At 41.1% G+C, this 19,732-nt stretch overlaps 1 protein-coding gene across 1 annotated transcript; it reads left to right on the top strand.

Moving 5' to 3' along the window:
* The first annotated feature begins 7,050 nt into the window (after positions 1-7,050).
* MGRG2 (mas-related G-protein coupled receptor member X1) lies at positions 7,051-8,106 on the top strand. Its single transcript, XM_004607947.2, has one exon. The coding sequence runs from the start codon at positions 7,051-7,053 to the stop codon at positions 8,104-8,106; it is 1,056 nt and encodes a 351-aa protein (XP_004608004.2).
* The last annotated feature ends 11,626 nt before the right edge of the window (positions 8,107-19,732 follow it).

The following is a 19,732-nucleotide window of genomic DNA, read 5'->3' as shown; positions in this document are numbered from 1 at the left end:
AGGCTCTGCTTTTCAGGACAGAGAGGAATTTGAAATACCCTCAAGCTCTGAAGGTACTTCATTCTGACACAAGTCAATTTGTCACTTCTAAGAAGGATGGAGGAAAGGTATGTTTTATCAACTTTATTTCTAAAGTCACATTTGTGCTTAGGATGGCTGACAGACTTAATTGTTAAGGTCTGAGTAGAAAACCTAGATTATTTGCTTTTACTGTAGCCTCTTCCTATTGTATCCTCCACGCCATTTAAATTTGCTGTCATGGGAAGAAATATGTTGTTTTACTGATTTGGGTTGCAAGATATCCTACATTTAAGTATCACTTTTCAAAATTGTTGTGAATAATCTTGTCCTTTGTTTGAATCTTGGAAAATTTATTTTCTTACATACACTTACACATACACACACAAACAAACACACACACAACCTAATGTAAGATTACTTAAGGAGAATGTAGTCAAGGACAATTTTATCAAAGGGGAGGTTTAGGTAAATTTGCATGGAATGGTAGTCACAACTTGTTAATAAAGTTAATAGCAAAAATATTATTTTTTTTGCTTTTTGGGTCACACCCAGCGATGCTCAGGGGTCACTCCTGGCTCTGCATTTAGGAATTACCCCTGGCCGTGCTCAAGGGACCATATGGGATGCTGGGAATCGAACCTGGGTCAGCCGCATGCAAGGCAAATGCCCTACCTGTTGTGCTATCACTCCAGCTCCACAAAGTGCTTTGAATTCACTATACTTGAAAGATAAAAGCAACATAAGTTAGCAAAACTCAGACAGGTTTATGGTTGTATTTCTTGGTGTAGTTGGGGGAAGGTAGTTATGAGTGTAGGAATGCACAACAGAGAGAAGCTATGAGCTCAGGTAGATCACTACCGTTTCTGTCAACTCACAACCTCACAAGGAGAGATTGTCAACACACTCCTGTCAGTGTCTCCATTTTCCAGAATTCATCAGGGTCAGAAGTAATGAGTGTCTACCCACGAGGAATAGAGATGTCTCTCCCTGGATGGATAGTAAAGTACAGGATATACCTAAATCAAACGGGGTTTGATGATAAGAAGAGAAGATTATATATTTTTAATTTATTTTGGATCATATCTGCTAGTTTTCAAGTCTTATTCCTGGTGCTTTGTTCAGGTATCACTCTGTGGGACTTAGGGAACCATGCTTGGTTCCAGGTATTGAGTTTGGGTCCACTTCATGTGATCTCTGTACTATCTCTCTGGCTTAGAGGATTGTATATTCTTTAGCATACTCACATGCATTTGTTTTACATTTTTATTGTAAAAAATATGTTTCCATTTATATAATTTCTATGTTTCCTATTTTAAATTCTTTTAAATTTAAACACTATTTTTTATAAATTTTAAAAAAAATTTTATTTGGCTCTTAATATTCAAACAACCGTTCCACCATGAGAATGACCTTCCCTACCCATTTTCCCAACTGCCCAATGCCCCCAAAACTGCCCCGTTGGCAACCACACAATAATTCATTTCATGTTGCTCATAACAGTTAAATGACTAATGAAATTATCAAACATACTACAGTAAAAGAAAACTTGTGAAAATTGTTCTCTCTCACCAGGAAGTTGTTAAGTTCTTGTCTGACATTTAACTAAGTTGTTTGTTGCTAGCTGAGCCTTCTGTATTATTGTTTGTTGAGTTTACTTGACTTCCATGTCCTGTTCCCATCTAATTTGGTGTGCCCCTACTACAATGTCAGTACTGAGGAATTGGGAGGTGTCACGCTGCCATATCTGGCTGTGTGATGCAGAAATTCAGAATCTCTAGAACTGGACCATGAGTTGACAAGGTAGCAAGCTGCTGTGGGGAATGGGTGTGGCTGCCAGGGCTTCTAGAAGAGGTGAGAAGAGGATGCCCACCCCCACTCAGAGAAGATCACAGAGTTCTAACCTGAAAGCTGGTGTGTACCTGGAATTTTCATGCTTTGGTGTCTCTACAGAGATTATTCATGATGAAGTGGAATTGGGCTCTTGGTGTAGCAGCTGTGGGTTGTGGGTGTGGCTGCTGGGACTCAGGAGAACTGGGATGCAGCTCATCCCCTTCCTGACACCCCCGAGTTTTCAGTCAGAAGACTAGTATACCTATTAATTTCAACAGCTTGGTTTACATCTCCTCAGAGGTTTACTCGTGAATCTGGAGAGCAGGGAAAGTGAGACATTTAGGTAATTTCTTTGAAAATACTTGAGCATGCCTTATAACATATTGACAATATAATTTGTGTTTTTTACTTTAAAATATAGAGGTATATGGGTCACTGTCACTCTCACTGTCATCCCGTTGTTCATTGATTTGTCCGAGCAGGCTCCAGTAACGTCTCTCATTGTGAGACTTATTGTTACTGTTTTTGGCATATTCAATATGCCACGGGTAGCTTGCCAGGCTCTGCCGTGTGGGCGCAATACTCTCGGTAGCTTGCTGGGCTCTCTGAGAGGGGAGGAGGAATTGAACATGGGTCGGCCGCATGAAAGGTGAACGCCCTACTGCTGTGATATCGCTCCAGCCTGGTACATAGGCATTTATAGATATTCATGACTTATGGGGGTGGTAGAATAAAGAATTCTATTCTAACTGTGATTTTAATTAGGGGGTGATGTGGGTTTCGATCACATTTGGTGGTGCATGGAACTGCTCCTGGCTCTGTGCCCAGGCGTCATTGCCCAGAGGTGGTGCTTGGGAAACCATATGCAATGTTGGAGATCAAACTGGAGTCAGTTGCCTGTGAGGCATATGTCTTAACCCCTGTATTATATCTCTGGTCCCATAACTCTGACTTCACTGTATCACTATATCACTGTCATCCTGTTGCTCATCCATTTGCTTGAGTGGGCAGCAGTACTGTCTCCATTGTGAGACTTGTTACTGTTTTTGGCATATCAAATATGCCACGGTAGCTTGCCAGGCTCTGATGTGTGGGTGGGATACTCTTGGTAGATTGCCAGGCTCTCTGAGAGGGGCAGAGGAATTGAACCTGGGTTGGCAAATGTCCTACCCACTTCTCTATTGTTCCAGCCCAACTCTGACTTAAATGCAATAAAATGACTGAAACCGGATTCATAACTGAAGGCACAAGACGCTATATGCCTTTACTATTGTGTTTCCCATACCAGAATTTGTGAACTCATGCTTCATGGTTCTCTATGGTATTTGGCATTCACTGTGAAGGAAGGAAAGGTTGAGCACAAAGAGTGTGTCTAGGGTCTCACTTCAACTCACTTAAGAACAGATGCCCCATGACAGATCCTGATTGTTGATTCCTTCAGCAATAGAAAATACTGTGTGAAGCCAGATTAATTATTTTTAAGAAGAGGAGAAAGGATTTAACGGGGAACTACAATCTCTGTAAGCCCCATGTTTCCCTTAGAAAGTGTCTCATTCAGGAATAATTTAGAGAGTTTCTCCCATTATAAATGATGAGGCAGAAAACAGTGACAAATCTTCAAGTAGTGTTCTAGGACTAGTCAACAATAGTTCTCTACTCTCCAGACACATTTCTCACAAATTCTTTTGTTATATTTAACACTTATACTCTTCCCATGTTATTGAGAATGTTATAGTAAATAGTCTGGAAAACTGCTTGATAAGGAGATGATGAGAGTGAACCTTAAAAAAAATAGACACTGTTAAACCAGGCCAAAATCTCTTCAGAGATATCACATGGAGGCAAATTATGATGCAATAAGCAAAGGTTTTTATTGACTACTTGAGCTAAGGCCCTTGTCACTGACATAGTGGCAGCCTTCTCAGAATGAGCAGCCCTGAGTCTCACCAGTGAGGGGATTTTTATCATAGAATTTATAACAAAGGGAATTTCCATGGACCACCCTTTTCAAGGCACTTTGAGGGCCTTTTCATTACTTGCAATTACCTGTTGGGTTATAAGTGGGAATTCCATGAGGGTTACATAAGGATAGGAGGCTTTTCTACATGACCTGATTGGTAACTTAAGTTCACCTCGCTATGTCTATCTCAATCCGGGGAACTCATGACTCAATTACAAAAATCTGTACTCAATTCCAGGAATTCTGGAACCAGTACTTAAACCTAGATTCTCCTGGCTTTTTTATGTGCCTGTGATGGCACTGCCTTTGCTTTCTCTATTCCTCAGCATGAAGCAGGTTCAGGTTTCTCTAGTTTTGAGTTTACTATGAGAAGAAATAGAAAGTCATTATTTGTAACTTCTTTTATTGTCCTGCGTCATGAATAAAAAGCATAGGTGCCCTGATGGAGAGCAACGTTCTGCGGTTTTACTTCAACTCCTCACAGACCACCATGAATGGCAGAACCAAGAGACACTTGATGGTTAATTCAGTCCTCTCATCTCTGTAGAAATTAAAACTCTTTGAACTGGGAGGCCTCCTATTACGTGAATCTTTCCCTTTGTGGGTAAATGGTTATCTTTTCTCAGCAGAAAAGGGCTCATGTTTTGGTTATTTTTCTCAAGAGATGTCTAGTAACAAACAACCAGCTTTCTCCTAGTTTACTTCTTTCCACTCAGTGCCCCATCACATGAATCATCTGCTTCTGCTCACAGCAATTTTTCTCCTTCTTTCCTTGAAGAAAAGAACAAATTTCTTTCTTCTCTTTACCTTACATGATTGTTTTATATAACAGAAGCAAAACCCCAAATTGTGATTTTTTTTCTGGGATCTTAATGAATATTTCTGGGTTCTTTCTCTCCCTCATATTCATATATATATATATATATATATATATATATATATATATAATTTTAACCTGTAAATGGGTCTGCAGGTTTGTTAAGGGAAAACATTCTTTTTTTTTTTTTGCTTTTTGGGTCACACCCAGAAATGCACAGGGGTCACTCCTGGCTCATGCACTCAGGAATCACCCCTGGCGGTGCTCAGGGGACCATATGGGATGCTGGGATTTGAACCCGGGTCGGCTGCGTGCAAGGCAAATGCCCTACCCACTGTGCTATCACTCCAGCCCCTAAGGGAAAACATTCTGACACAATCTATTCAAGGAGCACCACAGATGTTGTTTTCATGAAACATGGGACCGATTGGTCAAGCACTTGGTACTTCTTTTTTTTTTTCAAAGAATACTGATTGCAATTCAATTTTATTACCTTTAAGGGTTCACCCTGAGGAATAAGGCAGACTAGTCAAAAATCTATAGGCTGATCATTAAGGGCCTGTATTGGAAAATCCTTTCTTTTTTTTCTTTTTTTTATTAGTTTATTTTTAATTAGAGAGTCATCGTGAGGGTACAGTTACAGATCCATACATCTTTGTGCTCATGTTTCCCCCATACAAAGTTTGATAACCCATCCCTTCACCAGTGCCCATTCTCCACCACCAGTAAACCCAACATCCCTCCCCCCCTGTTTCCCTTTCTCTAAGTGAAAATTTTGGCAAGAAATTAATATTTTATTCTTTTTCATTCATTTTAGTTGTTTTACATGCTCCAGTATTAAGTAGAAGTTTTAAGTTCCTACATCTAGGAGTGTTTCTCTCTGGCCACATTCTCCTAATGTTTCAGTCATCAGACATTATCTGATAGCCAAAAAGACTCTCTACATAACCTTGCAGTGACCTTACTGTCACCACAGTTTTAACTATTAGCTTAATTTTTTAAAAGAACTTCAGAGAGATTTTATCTTGAATACCTTAAAAACAATAGCTCTTATTCAAATAATCTTGCCATCTACTCTCTAGTTGGAACTCACATGAGCATATGCAGTTTTTTTTTTTAAATTTTATTGAATCACCGTGAGATAGTTGCAAGCTTTCATGTTTGGGATACAGTCTCACAATGATCAAACACCCATCCTTTCACCAGTGCACATTCCCCACCACTGATATCCCAGGTAGACCCTCCCATTTCCCACCCTCCCCCTGCCTCCATGGGAGACAATATTCTTCATACTCTCTCTACTTTTGGGCATTGTGGCTTGTTCTCAGTGTCTGTGTTTGCGAGCATCTGTAGTCTAATCCCAAACAACTCTATGTAAAGGAAGCTTTCCAATATCCCACTTCTTCTGCAGGATACCTTTATAAAAATGCCTATTAAAAACTCAAAACATTATTTCTCTCTATACCTCCATAAACAACAGAATTCAGTAAATAATGCAGCCACTGATTTAACCCAAATTCCCCTTTGCCAACCTGATCTTTTCCATACTAAAATGATTATTAAAAGAAAAATTTAATTCTCATCATACACTTTCCATGAGCCAGAACCAGAGTCTTTTAGATTTACAGCCCATAGAGGTCAGAAGTAATTATTATGATAGTGTAAAGAATACACTCAAAGAAAACAAAAAAGATAAAAAAAAGAATACACTCAAAGAAATAAGAGAAAGCTTTCTACAGTATAATGAAATATAATCTTTTCTTATTCCTACTACATACATGTTTAATATGGTGACTATTCCTTTTGATGTGTATTTTACATTTGATCCAACTTTACCTTTCTTTGAAACTTCTCCCTCACTAATTCTTTATTTATTTGTTGAATAGATTCTCTTAACTACCCATTGTGTCTGTCACAAATGATTGGTATTTGGAACATACTAAAGCTCATGAAAGAGAGCTTGCTGTTTTCAGAGGGCTGACATGAGGGGACTGAATGACCAGTCATACCAGGCTCTTATTCCTTCCTTTGTCTAGTGATACAGAGTTGGTGACCTGGGAAGGAGACCTCAGGTGAGAACAGAGGGAGATCTTTTGGGCACAAGAGTCCTGTTGCTGTCCCTCACAGCCTGCCCTGGAGTGCAATGTGGCAATGTGGCATGGCCTAGGAAGTGGGAAAATCAGGAACTTGGAATATTTCCAGTTTGTGGATAATTGCAATTCAGAAAAAAAAGATAGGATCAAATCATATTAGATTAAATCCAATTAGAGGACTCCAAAATTGTGTGAACTCCTTAAACTATTTTAATCTCTTCCAGCTTCTGTTTCTCTCTTCTATAATATGGATGTCACTTCATGGGATGCAGCACGGGCAGCAATATATCCAAGAGAATCAGTGATGATAATAAAACCTCTTCTTCTGTATGTTTTATGTTCCCAGGAACACCACTGGAGAATATCTGAACCTGGATAGAACTGTGACAAGCTGGGTGACAGTAAGCACACCACAGAATGGAATCGACTGGGTGATCTTTCTACAAGAAATCCAGAAGACTTACACGATCACAAAGATTCTGGAATATATTGTTACCCTGGTGGGGCTGGCAGGAAATGCAGTTGTGTTCCGGCTCCTGAGCTTCCATATTAAGAGGAATGCTTTCTCCGTCTACATCCTCAACTTGGCAGCAGCCGATTTTGTCTTTCTCTTCATCTGGATGACATTGTCCATTAGATCACTCTCCACAGAATTAGAGTTGTATAATGAACACACTCTTCTATTTTTGAACTTAAATATCTTTCCCTATATTGCAAGCCTGAGCATAATTACTGCCATTAGCATTGAACGCTGTCTGTCTGTCCTGCATCCCATCTGGTACTATAGCCATCGCCCAAAATACTTATCTGCTGTTGTGTGTGCCCTGCTTTGGGCCCTGTCCCTGCTCCTAAGTATCCTAAGTTTGGAATTCTCTGGCTTCCTGAGTGGAAAACGTGATGAATATTTGTCTCAGCTAACTGATCTAAGCATTGCCACGTGGCTGATTTTCTCCTTTGTGCTTCTATTTGTATCCAGCCTGGTGTTGCTGACCAGATTGCTCTGTGGCTCCCGGAAGAGGAAGCCGACTAGGCTGTATGTGATCATTGGGCTCACAGTGCTGGTCTTTCTCATATGTGGCCTACCTTGGGGCATCTGCTGGTTCCTTCTAAACTGGATGCCAATATGGAATAATATACACATCTTTAGATTTCATCTCGTGACAGAGGTACTATCCTGTGTCAATAGCTGTGCCAATCCCATCATTTACTTCTTTGTTGGCTCCTACAGAAAGCAGAAAATACAGCTTAGAAGGAGCCTCAAAGTAATTCTGCAGAGGGCTTTGCAGGACATTCCTGGGGAAAATGGAAGTGATGGCCATCCTCCTCAGAAGACTCTGGAAATGTCAGGAAGAAGCAATGATTCCCATCTCAGAGTCATTCTGTAGTCTCAAATATTCAGATATTTTGTCATCGCATTTCAGGTATCTGGGTTTGTCTTTTTTAAAAGTTGAATCCTATTTCATAGTAGTAATGAACCACTGTTTATCTTCATATATGCAATAAAGGTAAACATCTATTTTTCTACCATTAACAAGGAAAAATCTGTTATTAACAAAGAAAAATATGCTATTAACATTCATTTTCAAGGTTTTCCATGACTGTTTTGATTCTTTACAGATAAATAATCAGAAGGGACATATCTGGATAACATAAATGAAGTTGCATGTGGAAGTCTACAAATAATTGCCAATGACTTACCTGGAGCAGTGGTTTTATATCTGTTTGCTCTCTCTACTTTGTAGTATTAAAGATCTGGAGTTACTCTTTCTGCATGGGTCACTTTTTCCCTAACCTCATTTCTAATAAATTTAGGTGCTGAAGAAAAAAGAAACAAACAAACAGAAGGAAATGAGACTCCATCCAACTAAAAAATTTCTGCAATTCAAGGAAAACATGGGCTAAACATGAAAAAGAATAATTGAATGGGAAATTTTGCATACAAGATATGAAACAAAGGATGAATATTCAAAACATATAAAGCACCCATAAAGATTGACTACAAACCTGCCAAAGATTCAGGCTATTATTTCAAGACATGAGTGAAACCTCTGGACAAGAATGGAGTGCAGAAATTAGGTGGAGAGCTTTTGGACCCGGCTGTGGAAGGAGCATGATGGAGGGGCCCGAGGGAGCGCCCTCGGACCCCAAGCAGCCCACTGAACTAATTCCGGCATGGGACCAGAGACCCCACGGCGTGCTGAAGCTGTGGGACCCGGGCATCCCCCAATTCTTTTAACCTGTCTCTCTCTCAGCTCCTCCCTTCTGAGCACAGCGCAGGGGCCGCGGTTTTCCTGAGCGCAAAACGGAGTCGCCGATTCAGCCAAAACAGGACGTGAGCGCGCTTGCGGGAGTCCCCAGGGGGCGGGGGCGGCGACCCCCGCCCACCGCAGTTAGATACTTAAACCCACCTCCCCCACGTGTGCTTCCTTTTGGATCCGGCTGTGGAAGGAGCATGATGGAGGGGCCCGAGGGAGCGCCCTCGGACCCCAAGCAGCCCACTGAACTAATTCCGGCATGGGACCAGAGACCCCACGGCGTGCTGAAGCTGTGGGACCCGGGCATCCCCCAATTCTTTTAACCTGTCTCTCAGCTCCTCCCTTCTGAGCACAGCGCAGGGGCCGCGGTTTTCCTGAGCGCAAAACGGAGTCGCCGATTCAGCCAAAACAGGACGTGAGCGCGCTTGCGGGAGTCCCCAGGGGGCGGGGGCGGCGACCCCCGCCCACCGCAGTTAGATACTTAAACCCACCTCCCCCACGTGTGCTTCCTTTTGGACCCGGCTGTGGAAGGAGCATGATGGAGGGGCCCGAGGGAGCGCCCTCGGACCCCAAGCAGCCCACTGAACTAATTCCGGCATGGGACCAGAGACCCCACGGCGTGCTGAAGCTGTGGGACCCGGGCATCCCCCAATTCTTTTAACCTGTCTCTCTCTCAACTCCTCCCTCCTGAGCACAGCGCAGGGGCCGCGGTTTTCCTGAGCGCAAAACGGAGACGCCGAGCCTCTCTCTAGGTTTCTCCATCTTATGAGCACCATAAAAGGGTAAAAGTTTATAGTGATGTTATTTCTGGTTGTACTTTCCCTGGACTTTATACAGAAACCCAAAACCGCGTGGCCGCTGCCGCGGCCGCGCGACTTAATGTCATCTTAGTATGAGCAATATGTAATGGTTCCTTTCTAATGGGGCGGACTTTTGTGGGAGATCCTAATAGTAAGTCTGTTGCTGAAATATTGAAGGCAATCAAAGTGGTAGCCATCTCACTAGACTGAACTAAGCTATATCCCCACGCCGGCTGAGAAGAAATTTTCTTCTTTCTCGGGAAGAAACGCGGTGTGTCATCAACTACAGTGTGATGTCCGTTAAGCAAACAGACCTGGTGGCGTGGGAATGGGATATAAGGGGAAAAATTATGTACAAGGAACAGCGGGACGCTGGTGGAATCTCGAGCCGGAGCCGACACCAGCGCAAGACCGTCGTTTCCAGAGACTGCTTGCAGATACTCTACAAGTCTATCAACTAAGCCAGAGCCCCACGCCTGCTGATGACGGGAAATAACCATCCTTTTCGGTTTTTTTTTCCCTTGTCAGGCAGCGTGGCGATTACTAAAACAGGCGTGAACTCGGTGGCGCGGGGCAAGGGGGAAAAAGAAAAACTATGTAACAAACAGCGGGACTTAATATCTCTATATTCTTAGCAATGGAGAACTATCAAATGCCTCCTTGGCAATAGGACTGCTTTTCTTTTTTGGGGGAAACCCCAACAACGGTAGTGAGTTGTGTGTTGAAACATGGAATGTAATCGAAATAAGGCGTAAACGAAGTGAAACATATCATGTGCAAGGGTTGGGACTGGGGAGGTGGGAGGGGGCGGCAGGTATACTGGGGGGGTTGGTGATGGAAGATGGGCACTGGTGAAGTGAAGGGTGTTTGAGAACTGTATAACCGACATAATCCTGAGAACTATGTAACCCTCCACATGGTGATTCAATAAAATTTAAAAAAAATAAAAAAAAAAAAAAAAAAAAAAAAAAAAAAAAAAAAGAAATTAGGTGGAGAGACAGTATCTGTATTGCAAATCATTATGCCCAAAATGAAAGAGAGCAGAGGAAAAAAGAAAAATGTCTATCATGGAGGTAGTCTTGGGGGTGTTGGAGTGGCAGGAGTGAAATGGGGAACACTGGTGGTGGGAAATGTACAATGGTTAAGGATGGGTGTCAAACATTGTATAACTGAAACACAATCATGAACAAATTTGCAACAGTGCTTCTTGATATAATTAAATTTTTTATACAAGATTAACAATGAAACATAATCCAGAAGCTCTATTTATCCAAAATTGGGGAAAGGAAATTAACAGACACTTCTTCGATGAAAATAACTGAAAGACTCATGAAAAAAAAGACATGAAAAAAATACTCATCATCATTTATTATTAGAAAAATTTTTAAAAGGCAGACAATGAGATACTATCTGACATCAGCACAACGATACACAAATTATAAAAAATGGGAACAATTTATTTTGGCAGTATATAGTGAAAAAGGAGATCTCATCCACTTCTGGTAGAAATCTTGTCTATTCAGCTCAGTATAAATGTTTCTAAGAGGAGTTTCTCAGAGGATAATGTTACCATCAGACCCAATAATTCACTATTTCAAAGATGGGGTATATATGTATATTTCTATACTATAGAGCCAGCATTATTGTAAGTATGAAATCTAAACTAAGACAATCAAACTTAGAATGTGTCTATCAGGAGTCAGGCTGGGGTTTGAGAGGAAACCTGGACATCAGTACAGGAAAGACTATACTGCTGGTGGGATTGGTGTTGAGAATCTGTACTCATAAATGTCAGCTAAGAATAACTATGTAAATCACACTACCTTAGTATCTAGTGAAATAAAAAATGTCAAAAAGTCAGCTGCTTGGATATATGCATAAAAAATATATATATATATATATATAAAACTCTTCATTTCCAAACTTCAATTTAAGATCACTGTCACTGTTCATTGATTTGCTTGAGCAGGCACCAGTAACATCTCCATCATGAGACTTGTTACTGTTTTTGACATATCTAATAGGCCACGGGGAGCTTGCCAGGCTCTGCCATGCGGTAACTTGCCGGGCTCTCTGAGAGGAAGGGAGGAATCAAGCCCGGGTCAGCCGCATGCAAAGCAAACGCCCTACCCACTGTGCTATCGCTCCAGCTGGATATATATTTGCTGGATATATATACATCCGGCAAACTACCAAGTGTATCTAAGCCACACGGCAGAGCCTGGCAAGAAACCTATGGCATATTCGATATTCCAAAAACAGTAACAACAAGTCTCACAGTGGAGACATTACTGGTGCCCACTCAAGCAAATCAATGAGCAAGGGGATGACAGTGACAGTGACAGTCACATATATATATATATATGTATATATTGGGCTTTATTTTATTCTAGTGGCCTGAGTGAGTCTATATTTTTCGAAACCAGTAGGTTCTTTTTACAACTTTTTTTATATAGCTTGAAGTTAAAGAGCATTATGTGTCTTTTGTTTCTTCTTTTTAAATTAAAAACAGCTTTACTAGGATGTAATTCACATCATAATATTATTTATCCGTTATGGGTTTTAGTAGAACAATTATTTGTATTATGCTTTCATCAGTCCCAAAAGAAACTTAATAGCTATTTGTGATCATTTCCATCTCCTAACAATCTCCCAGCTCCACTCTGTCTGACTTTCTACTCTCCTACTTCCTGTCTCTCAATGTACATTCCTAGTTTACACTTTCCAGGTAAATGGAATCCGTCTTTCATAACTAACTTATTTCATTCATCATGAGAGATTCAGATTCGCCCATGTGAAAGAATATGCTATATCACACTGATTTTTTTAATTAAAAAGATTTTATTTAGAGGCCATGATTTAAAAAGCTGTTCATAATAAAAATGTTTCAAGCTTACAATATTGAAATACCAATCACCCCACCAGTGTCCCCAGAGTCAGTGTCATCCCTCTTATACTTCATTAACTGTAATTACTTTTTATTTTAATTAGTACCCTGTATTGTTCCATTCCACATGATAAGTGAGTGAATCCTCTATTTGTTGACCCTATTTATTATGGGAATATTATAAACAATTCTTCTGTAACATTAATGTTCAAGTTTAGCACAGTCCTGTAATACAAATCTGGAAGTAAAATAACAGGTTCTGTGGCAATTCTGAATCTATCTATCTATTTTTAAAAGATACACAGTTAGGCAGAAACAAAAATCCAAAAGCAAGATACTGGGGAACTGTCACATACAATTCACTGAAGGCATGTGAGAAGGAGGATGGGTGATGGATACACTCTTGGTGGGGGTGGTGTCAGAATAAAGTCCATAAGAAACCTCTATTTACAATATAAGTCAAAATAAACAATTTTTATATTGTTTTTTTTGTTGTTTTTTGGGTCACACCTAGCGATGCACAGGGGTTACTCCTGGCTCATGCACTCAGGAATTACTCCTGGCAGTGCTCGGGGGACCATATGGGATGCTGAGATTTGAACCCGGGTTGGCCATGTGCAAGGCAAATGTCCTACCTGCTGTGCTCTCACTCCAGCCCCAAGATAAACAATTTTTAAAAATAAATTCAGATTCTAAGACAAAACACATATGGTGGTATATTCACAAAGCTAGATTTCTCAAGGACTTGTCAGTCATTGTTCAGATTTCTTTCAAAAATAAATGTTTATTTTGGCATTATTATTGTTTTTACAGATTATTAAGAGCCACAAGCATATCTATAATGGTATATAGAACAGTTTAGACCCCTGTCAGATCAAATGAATTTACAGATTGGAACCAATTGTACCAATAGTCAAACTGTTTCTATATTGTCCTAAATTTTTCTTTTCGTCTTATCAACTATGAATTGATAATTTTTCTCCTTGTTTTTTTTGTCACAAGAAGATGCATTTATTTTCTGTATTACAAAAAACAAAAATGTCAAGATAATGACCATGAAGGATCAGTTTAGTTCAAAAAATAAATAAATAAATAAATAAACAAACAAACAAACAAATTCGGAATTGCCAGCAGCCATGTTATTTGACGTCTTTTGTTTCTTCTCTAAGAATTACTTTGCCTACACGGAATCCTTAGCTTTTCTTTAAAATAAATGAACAATTATTTCACTATTTTCTTGAAATTGGCATTATAACTCTAAGAGTGGATCCGTGCCACAGTACAGAAAGCCACAGCTTTAGAACTAAGGAGACCTAGGCTTGAACGCAGGAAACGACAACCTCAGGGATTCTGATCGTGTCTCCCTGTCCTTTCACATGTCTCAGGGGAGGCACATCAGCTCTTTACATTCCATATTTACCTACATGCCATAATTTTCAGCATGTGTCTACTATGTTCACCTAAATAACAGGCCTGAACATCAAAGCTATCAGCCCTGAGTGTAGCACAGCCACCTGCTCCACAGGGGGCTGCCCTGTGGGTCCCGGGTGCCATCAGTGCTGGGTGTTCAGTTGTTTCAGTTTTTACTTCTCTGGCACTGCTGGTCAGACTGATGAATTGATCTCAGAGAGAAGTGCAGATCAGGCTCTATCTGCCATCAGGCTCCTAGAGTACTGGTCTAGCAATCTTGTGAACTGCCAGGGAATCCACTGGCTCCTGAAATAATTTGCATTCTTTTTTATTAATTGAACGTCTATAAGAGCCACCGCTACAGAGTTATTTATGACTGAGTTTCAAAAGAAACTCATCTGCACAATACTACACAGCCACTGGTAAAAACAAAGTCATGTGAATTTGTTTGTAAATGGATAGACTGGAGAGTCACAGGCTGAGTCAAATTTCATTTTTGTGTAACAAGGTAACTTGTAAGGTTTCTACCAATAAATTAGAGGGATTTCCATTGTTTCCTGATATTTTCTTTCTTATTTCTTTCTGCCTTACGCGCACACACACACACACACACACACACACACACACACACAACCTAATATAGGTTGACTTAAGAATTTATTCAAGGAAAATTTTATCAAATGGGGAGGTTTAGGTAAATTTGCATGGAATGGTAGTAACAATTCATCAACAAAATTAATGGCAAAGAGCTTTGATTTCACTATATTTGAAAGAGAAAAGCAATATAAGTTAGCAAAACTTAGGATTAAGGCTATACTTCTCGGTTGGGGGTTAGCTATGAGTGTAGCTCGAGAGAAACTATGTCTTCGGGTAGATCATTCCAGTTTCTGTCAACTCACAATCACATAGGTAGGTCAGGAAAGTAAAAACTCTAAATTGCTGTCCTCCTATACTCATGCTCGTGGCAGCGTCTTCATTTTCCAGGATGTACCAGGTCCAGAGGTAATGAGTATCCACCCATGAAACAGAGATTCCTTTTCTGGATGGGTAGTAGACATAGGCTATGCCTAAATCAAGTGGGATTTGATTGCAAGTACAGGGGATTAAATTTTTTAATTGCTATCAGTCACAGTCAGTAGTTCTCAAAGTTTATTCTGGGTTCTATACTCAGGGATCACTCCTTCAGTACTCAGTGACTATATGTAGTGCCAGGGTTGGAACTTGAGTCCTCCTAGTGGGAGGAAAGTGTCTTAACCCCTGTACTATCTCTGTAGTATAGAAGATTATATGTCCTTCAGCATCTCACTTATGTTTACATTTTTGTTGTCATATATCCAGTTACTTCCTTTCTTTGAGATTACTTATTATTATAAATTCAGATAATACAATATTTTATTTTAAAATATCGAGGTCCATTGGCATTGATAAGTATGCATGACTTTTATTTTCAGGGTTGAATGAAGACTTCCATTATAACTGTGATTTTATTTTGCCAAGGGGATATGGGTTTCAGTCACATTTTGACATATTCAGTCACACTATGTCACTCTCCATAACAAAAGATGTAAATTCAATTTGAATGATTCTTTGATGAAATTCAGCCAGAGAAGGAAACACAGAGTGTAAAGAATAAGAGTAGGTTCTCACTTCTGCAAGCCGAAAGAGCAGTTGCCCCAGCATGACAGAGCCCAGTTCTCGGTACCTTCCAGAATTCTTGGTGGTACCTTGGCTCTGTGCCCAGGAATCATTGGGAGTGCTGTTGGGGAGTCATAAGTCATGCCGGGGATCAAATTGAGGTCAACTGCATATGGAGCACATTTATTAACTACTGTACTATCTCTAGTCCCATACTTTTGGTGCTAATTCAATAAAACAACAAAATTAAGTTCATGACCCAATTTTCAAGACACCATGTTCCTTTGCTGTTATACTCCCCATACTAAAATTTGTGAACTCATGCTGCTTTCAATATCCATCCCACGAGAAGGAGAGGCAGAGCACAAAGAATGAGCGTTTCACTTCTGCTCACCTATGAACAGACATTCCATCATGACAGACCCCAATCTTGGTACTAGACCCAAGAAAAACTATTCCAAAATTCAGAATAATCATTTTTGAGAAGAGTAGAAAGATTATAACAGGGGACTAAAAATCTCTACAACCTTTTGTAAAACCCTTTAGACAGTGTCTTGTTCAGAGACATTTCAGGGGAGCTTCTCCTATTACAAACAATGTGGCAGAAAACAGGGAGAATTCCTCAGTCAGTGTTCTAGGACTAAGGCCAATAATAATAGGTCTCTTCTCTTCAGGCTCAGATTTCACAAGTTCTTTCATTATATTTGAGACGCATGTTCTTCCTAAAATGAGAGTATAACAATGACTATCTGTACGGGTCAATAGGTAGATAGCGAGGTTATGATAGCTAACATGAAAAACAACAGAAACGAACCAGGTTTGGGAATTCTGTAGTTTTGAGTTTACCATGACACTAAATAGACACCCACTGTTCATGACTACCTTTACTGTTGAATGCCATAAATTAAAAGCACAGGTTCCCTGACAGAGAACAACATGCTTGAGGTTCCACCCCACCTCCTCCCAGGCCACCATGCAAGGCAGAACTAAGAGACACTGGATGGCTCAATCAGTCCTTGACTCTCAGCTCTGAAATAATGAGACATCTTTGAACGAACACCTCAGACCACACGACTCTTTCCCATATGAAGGAATGATTCTTTTCTTAACAGCAAAGTGCAGAATGCCTTTGATTCTTTTCCTCCAGAGGCTTCTAGTAACACTCAGTTTTCTCCTTATTTGTTTCTTTCTTTTCACTCTGTCTCCTAACACATAGGTCATCTGCGTCTGCCACATCTAGTTTCCTCCTAAATATTTTGCTTGCATTTCCCTGTCTTCTGATCTTGCTTTATCTTGCTTGCATTTCCTTGTCTTCTGATCTTGCTTTATCTAGCCTAAGCAAAGTCACAAATTGTAATATTCTTCATGGGACTGTAAGAATATTATTCCCAGCCGTCCTCAGATCAGGTGCCCAACGTGCCCAAATGCTTGGTACCATCGAGAATCAGGCAGCCCTGTTCCCACAACCTCAATAATATTTCTTAGAGGAATAGAAACAGTGGGTAGTTGCAGTCTCTCAATCCTGATTCTTCCTCAGGAACTGCCCCATCAAGAGACATTTGATGGAAACTCCTCTCATTATACATGATGTTACAGGAAATCTAAATTCCTTAGGCATAACTCCTTGATCAGGGCTGATGTTGACCAACCCAGATCCCAAGTTATTTATTCTCCTTAATTTATCTTATTCTGTGTTAATAAGGGTATGTAAAAAATAGTCAAGTGAATAGCTCTGCATGAGGAGATTATAATAATGAGCATTATTATAAACCACAAACTTGAAGAAGGTTCAGGTTTCTAAGGTAATTTTTTCTGGAGGCAAAAAAGACAAGAACTTATCACAACTGACATTTGTGTTAAATGCCATGAGTAAATAGAACCTGTGCCCTGATAGATGGAAATATATTTGTACTGTACCTCTTCTCATCAGGCTTATTTATGATCTCCCGAAAAATAAGTTCTCTTTGTATTGTTGCGGGGCTTGCAGGGGGGAGGATGCCCTCCTACCATTTGAGTCTTCTGCTTGGTAGAGCAAAGGTTGTATTTCCTAGTAGCCAGGGACTTGTGCCTTTGAACATTGTCCTTGGGAGATGATCTGTTTTATCCATGAAACCTGACAGTAACATCAAACAAAAAAATCATTATAAATTATATTAAATGTTAAAAAAAAAAGACCCGACCGGTTTTTGACTCTCTTCATCACCCCCGAGTTTCCTGTCTGTTCTAGGTCGCCTTCCTCAGACCCCTCTGGGAAGGGCGTGTATTCCGGGTAGGTGCGGGAAGGGGCTGGGCATCCACCTCCCGGAGCTTCTGTTTATTTTGTCCCATTATCCTTCCCTTCAGCCTCTTCTGTCTGTCTGTCTGTCTGTCTGCTCTGCCTTCCATCCTCTCCAGCTACCAATGGGAAAACTGTTGCTGGTCAAGCGGCCCCTGAGCCAGAATGTCCCTCTGGCCTCCCAGCTCATCCTGATGCCCAATGGGGCGGTGCCTGCAGTCCAGCAGGAGGTGCCCTCGGCTCGGTCGCTGGGAGCGCATGTCCGTGCCCATCAGGTCAGTGGCCGCCACTGGACCTGGGAGGGCCTGGGGAGGACCCAGGGGGCACCTTCCCACACCAGCTCCACTATGGCATTTCCAGGATTTCTTGTGTTTGTTTGTTTGTTTGTTTGTGTTTGTTTTTTCTGTCCCCCACCCCTACGCCCCTCCCCACTTTCCTCTGTTCCTGCAGGACTGGAATCCGAAACAGTCCAGATGGCAGAGGGCAGAGGGCGGGAGACGGGTCTGGGGGCGCCCTCTTTCCCGGCTTTCCAGAGGTCCTGCCTTTCCGGCCGTTCTTCCAGCCGGGCGCGGGCTCCTTTGTTCAGGAGACCCCCGTTCTCGCTCCTGGCCATCGCCGTGTCCCGAGCAGGAGCGGGTGGCAGAGGGCTGTGCAGCTGCCCACGCCGCGGCTGGCGTCGTGCACGGGCCCGTCTTTTCTCCAGTCCTTGTGGCTCTCGGGTGCCAGTGGCCTTGTTGGCAGTAGAGTCTCCTTCCCATCGCTTCCTCGGGCCCTTGTCCCAGAGAAAGCCAGCTCGCCGCTAGCGGGATATGCCAGGGGGAACTTTCTCTCGAGCGGCTAGAATGCCCCGCTGGCTTTTATTAGTTGGAGTTACTGGTTAGCATGTATATTTCCTGTTCTCTCTCTTGGTGAGCTCAGATCACCTCTAAGACCTTTATGCGTATAGAAAAGAAATGTGAGTTAATCTTCAAGTAGTTTAGAGATTAGAGGAAAAGAGTAAGTGACCCTGAGTTTAAACAACACTTAAAAAAAAAAATAAAACCCTTGAGGGACTGGAGCTATAGCACAGCAGGTAGGGTGTTTGCCTTGCACGTGGCCAACCAACCGGGATTCAATTCCTCCATCTCTCTTGGATAGCCTGGCAAGCTACCAAGATTATCCCACCCACAGGGCAAAGCCTGGCAAGCTACCATGGCGTATTTGATATGCCCAAAACAGTAACAACAAGTCTCACAATGGAGACATTACTGGTGCCCGCTTGAGCAATGGAACGACAGTGATACAGTGATTAAATGTTAAATAATTTCTCCTTATTTTTCACAAAATGTCTTTAACATTTAAAATTGTATAATCCAAGCTATACATAAAATCTAAAATCAGTATATCCCTCCTGGCATGTGTACAAGAGTTAACTGGCATCTTTCTCTCCTTCTCTTTAAGGAGGCACAATTTCGTTCTACAAGTGGATCTGTAGAGTTGAGAAAGAAAAAGCAACTGACCCAGACCTGGATATTCAGAACAGCACTGCACCAACTGTATGCATGCAATCAGGTACCTGCCACTCAAACCCTTTGTGCTTCCATTTTCTTTACTCTGTATTGAAATGATAGTATTTACTTAGCTTTTTCATTCTTTTTACATTAGTTTGTGAATGGTTTTAATTATTTAGATATGAAAGTCAAGGGTTAATTTTATCCCTTTACATAGGTAACACACTCACCACTCCCACCTGCTGGATTTCAGTGTCAT

The sequence above is a fragment of the Sorex araneus genome, chromosome 6 (assembly GCF_027595985.1).
Source record: "Sorex araneus isolate mSorAra2 chromosome 6, mSorAra2.pri, whole genome shotgun sequence".
Classification (NCBI taxonomy): Eukaryota; Metazoa; Chordata; class Mammalia; order Eulipotyphla; family Soricidae; genus Sorex; species Sorex araneus.
Note: the sequence above shows the minus strand (reverse complement) of the source record. Positions and strands in the feature narration are given on the sequence as shown.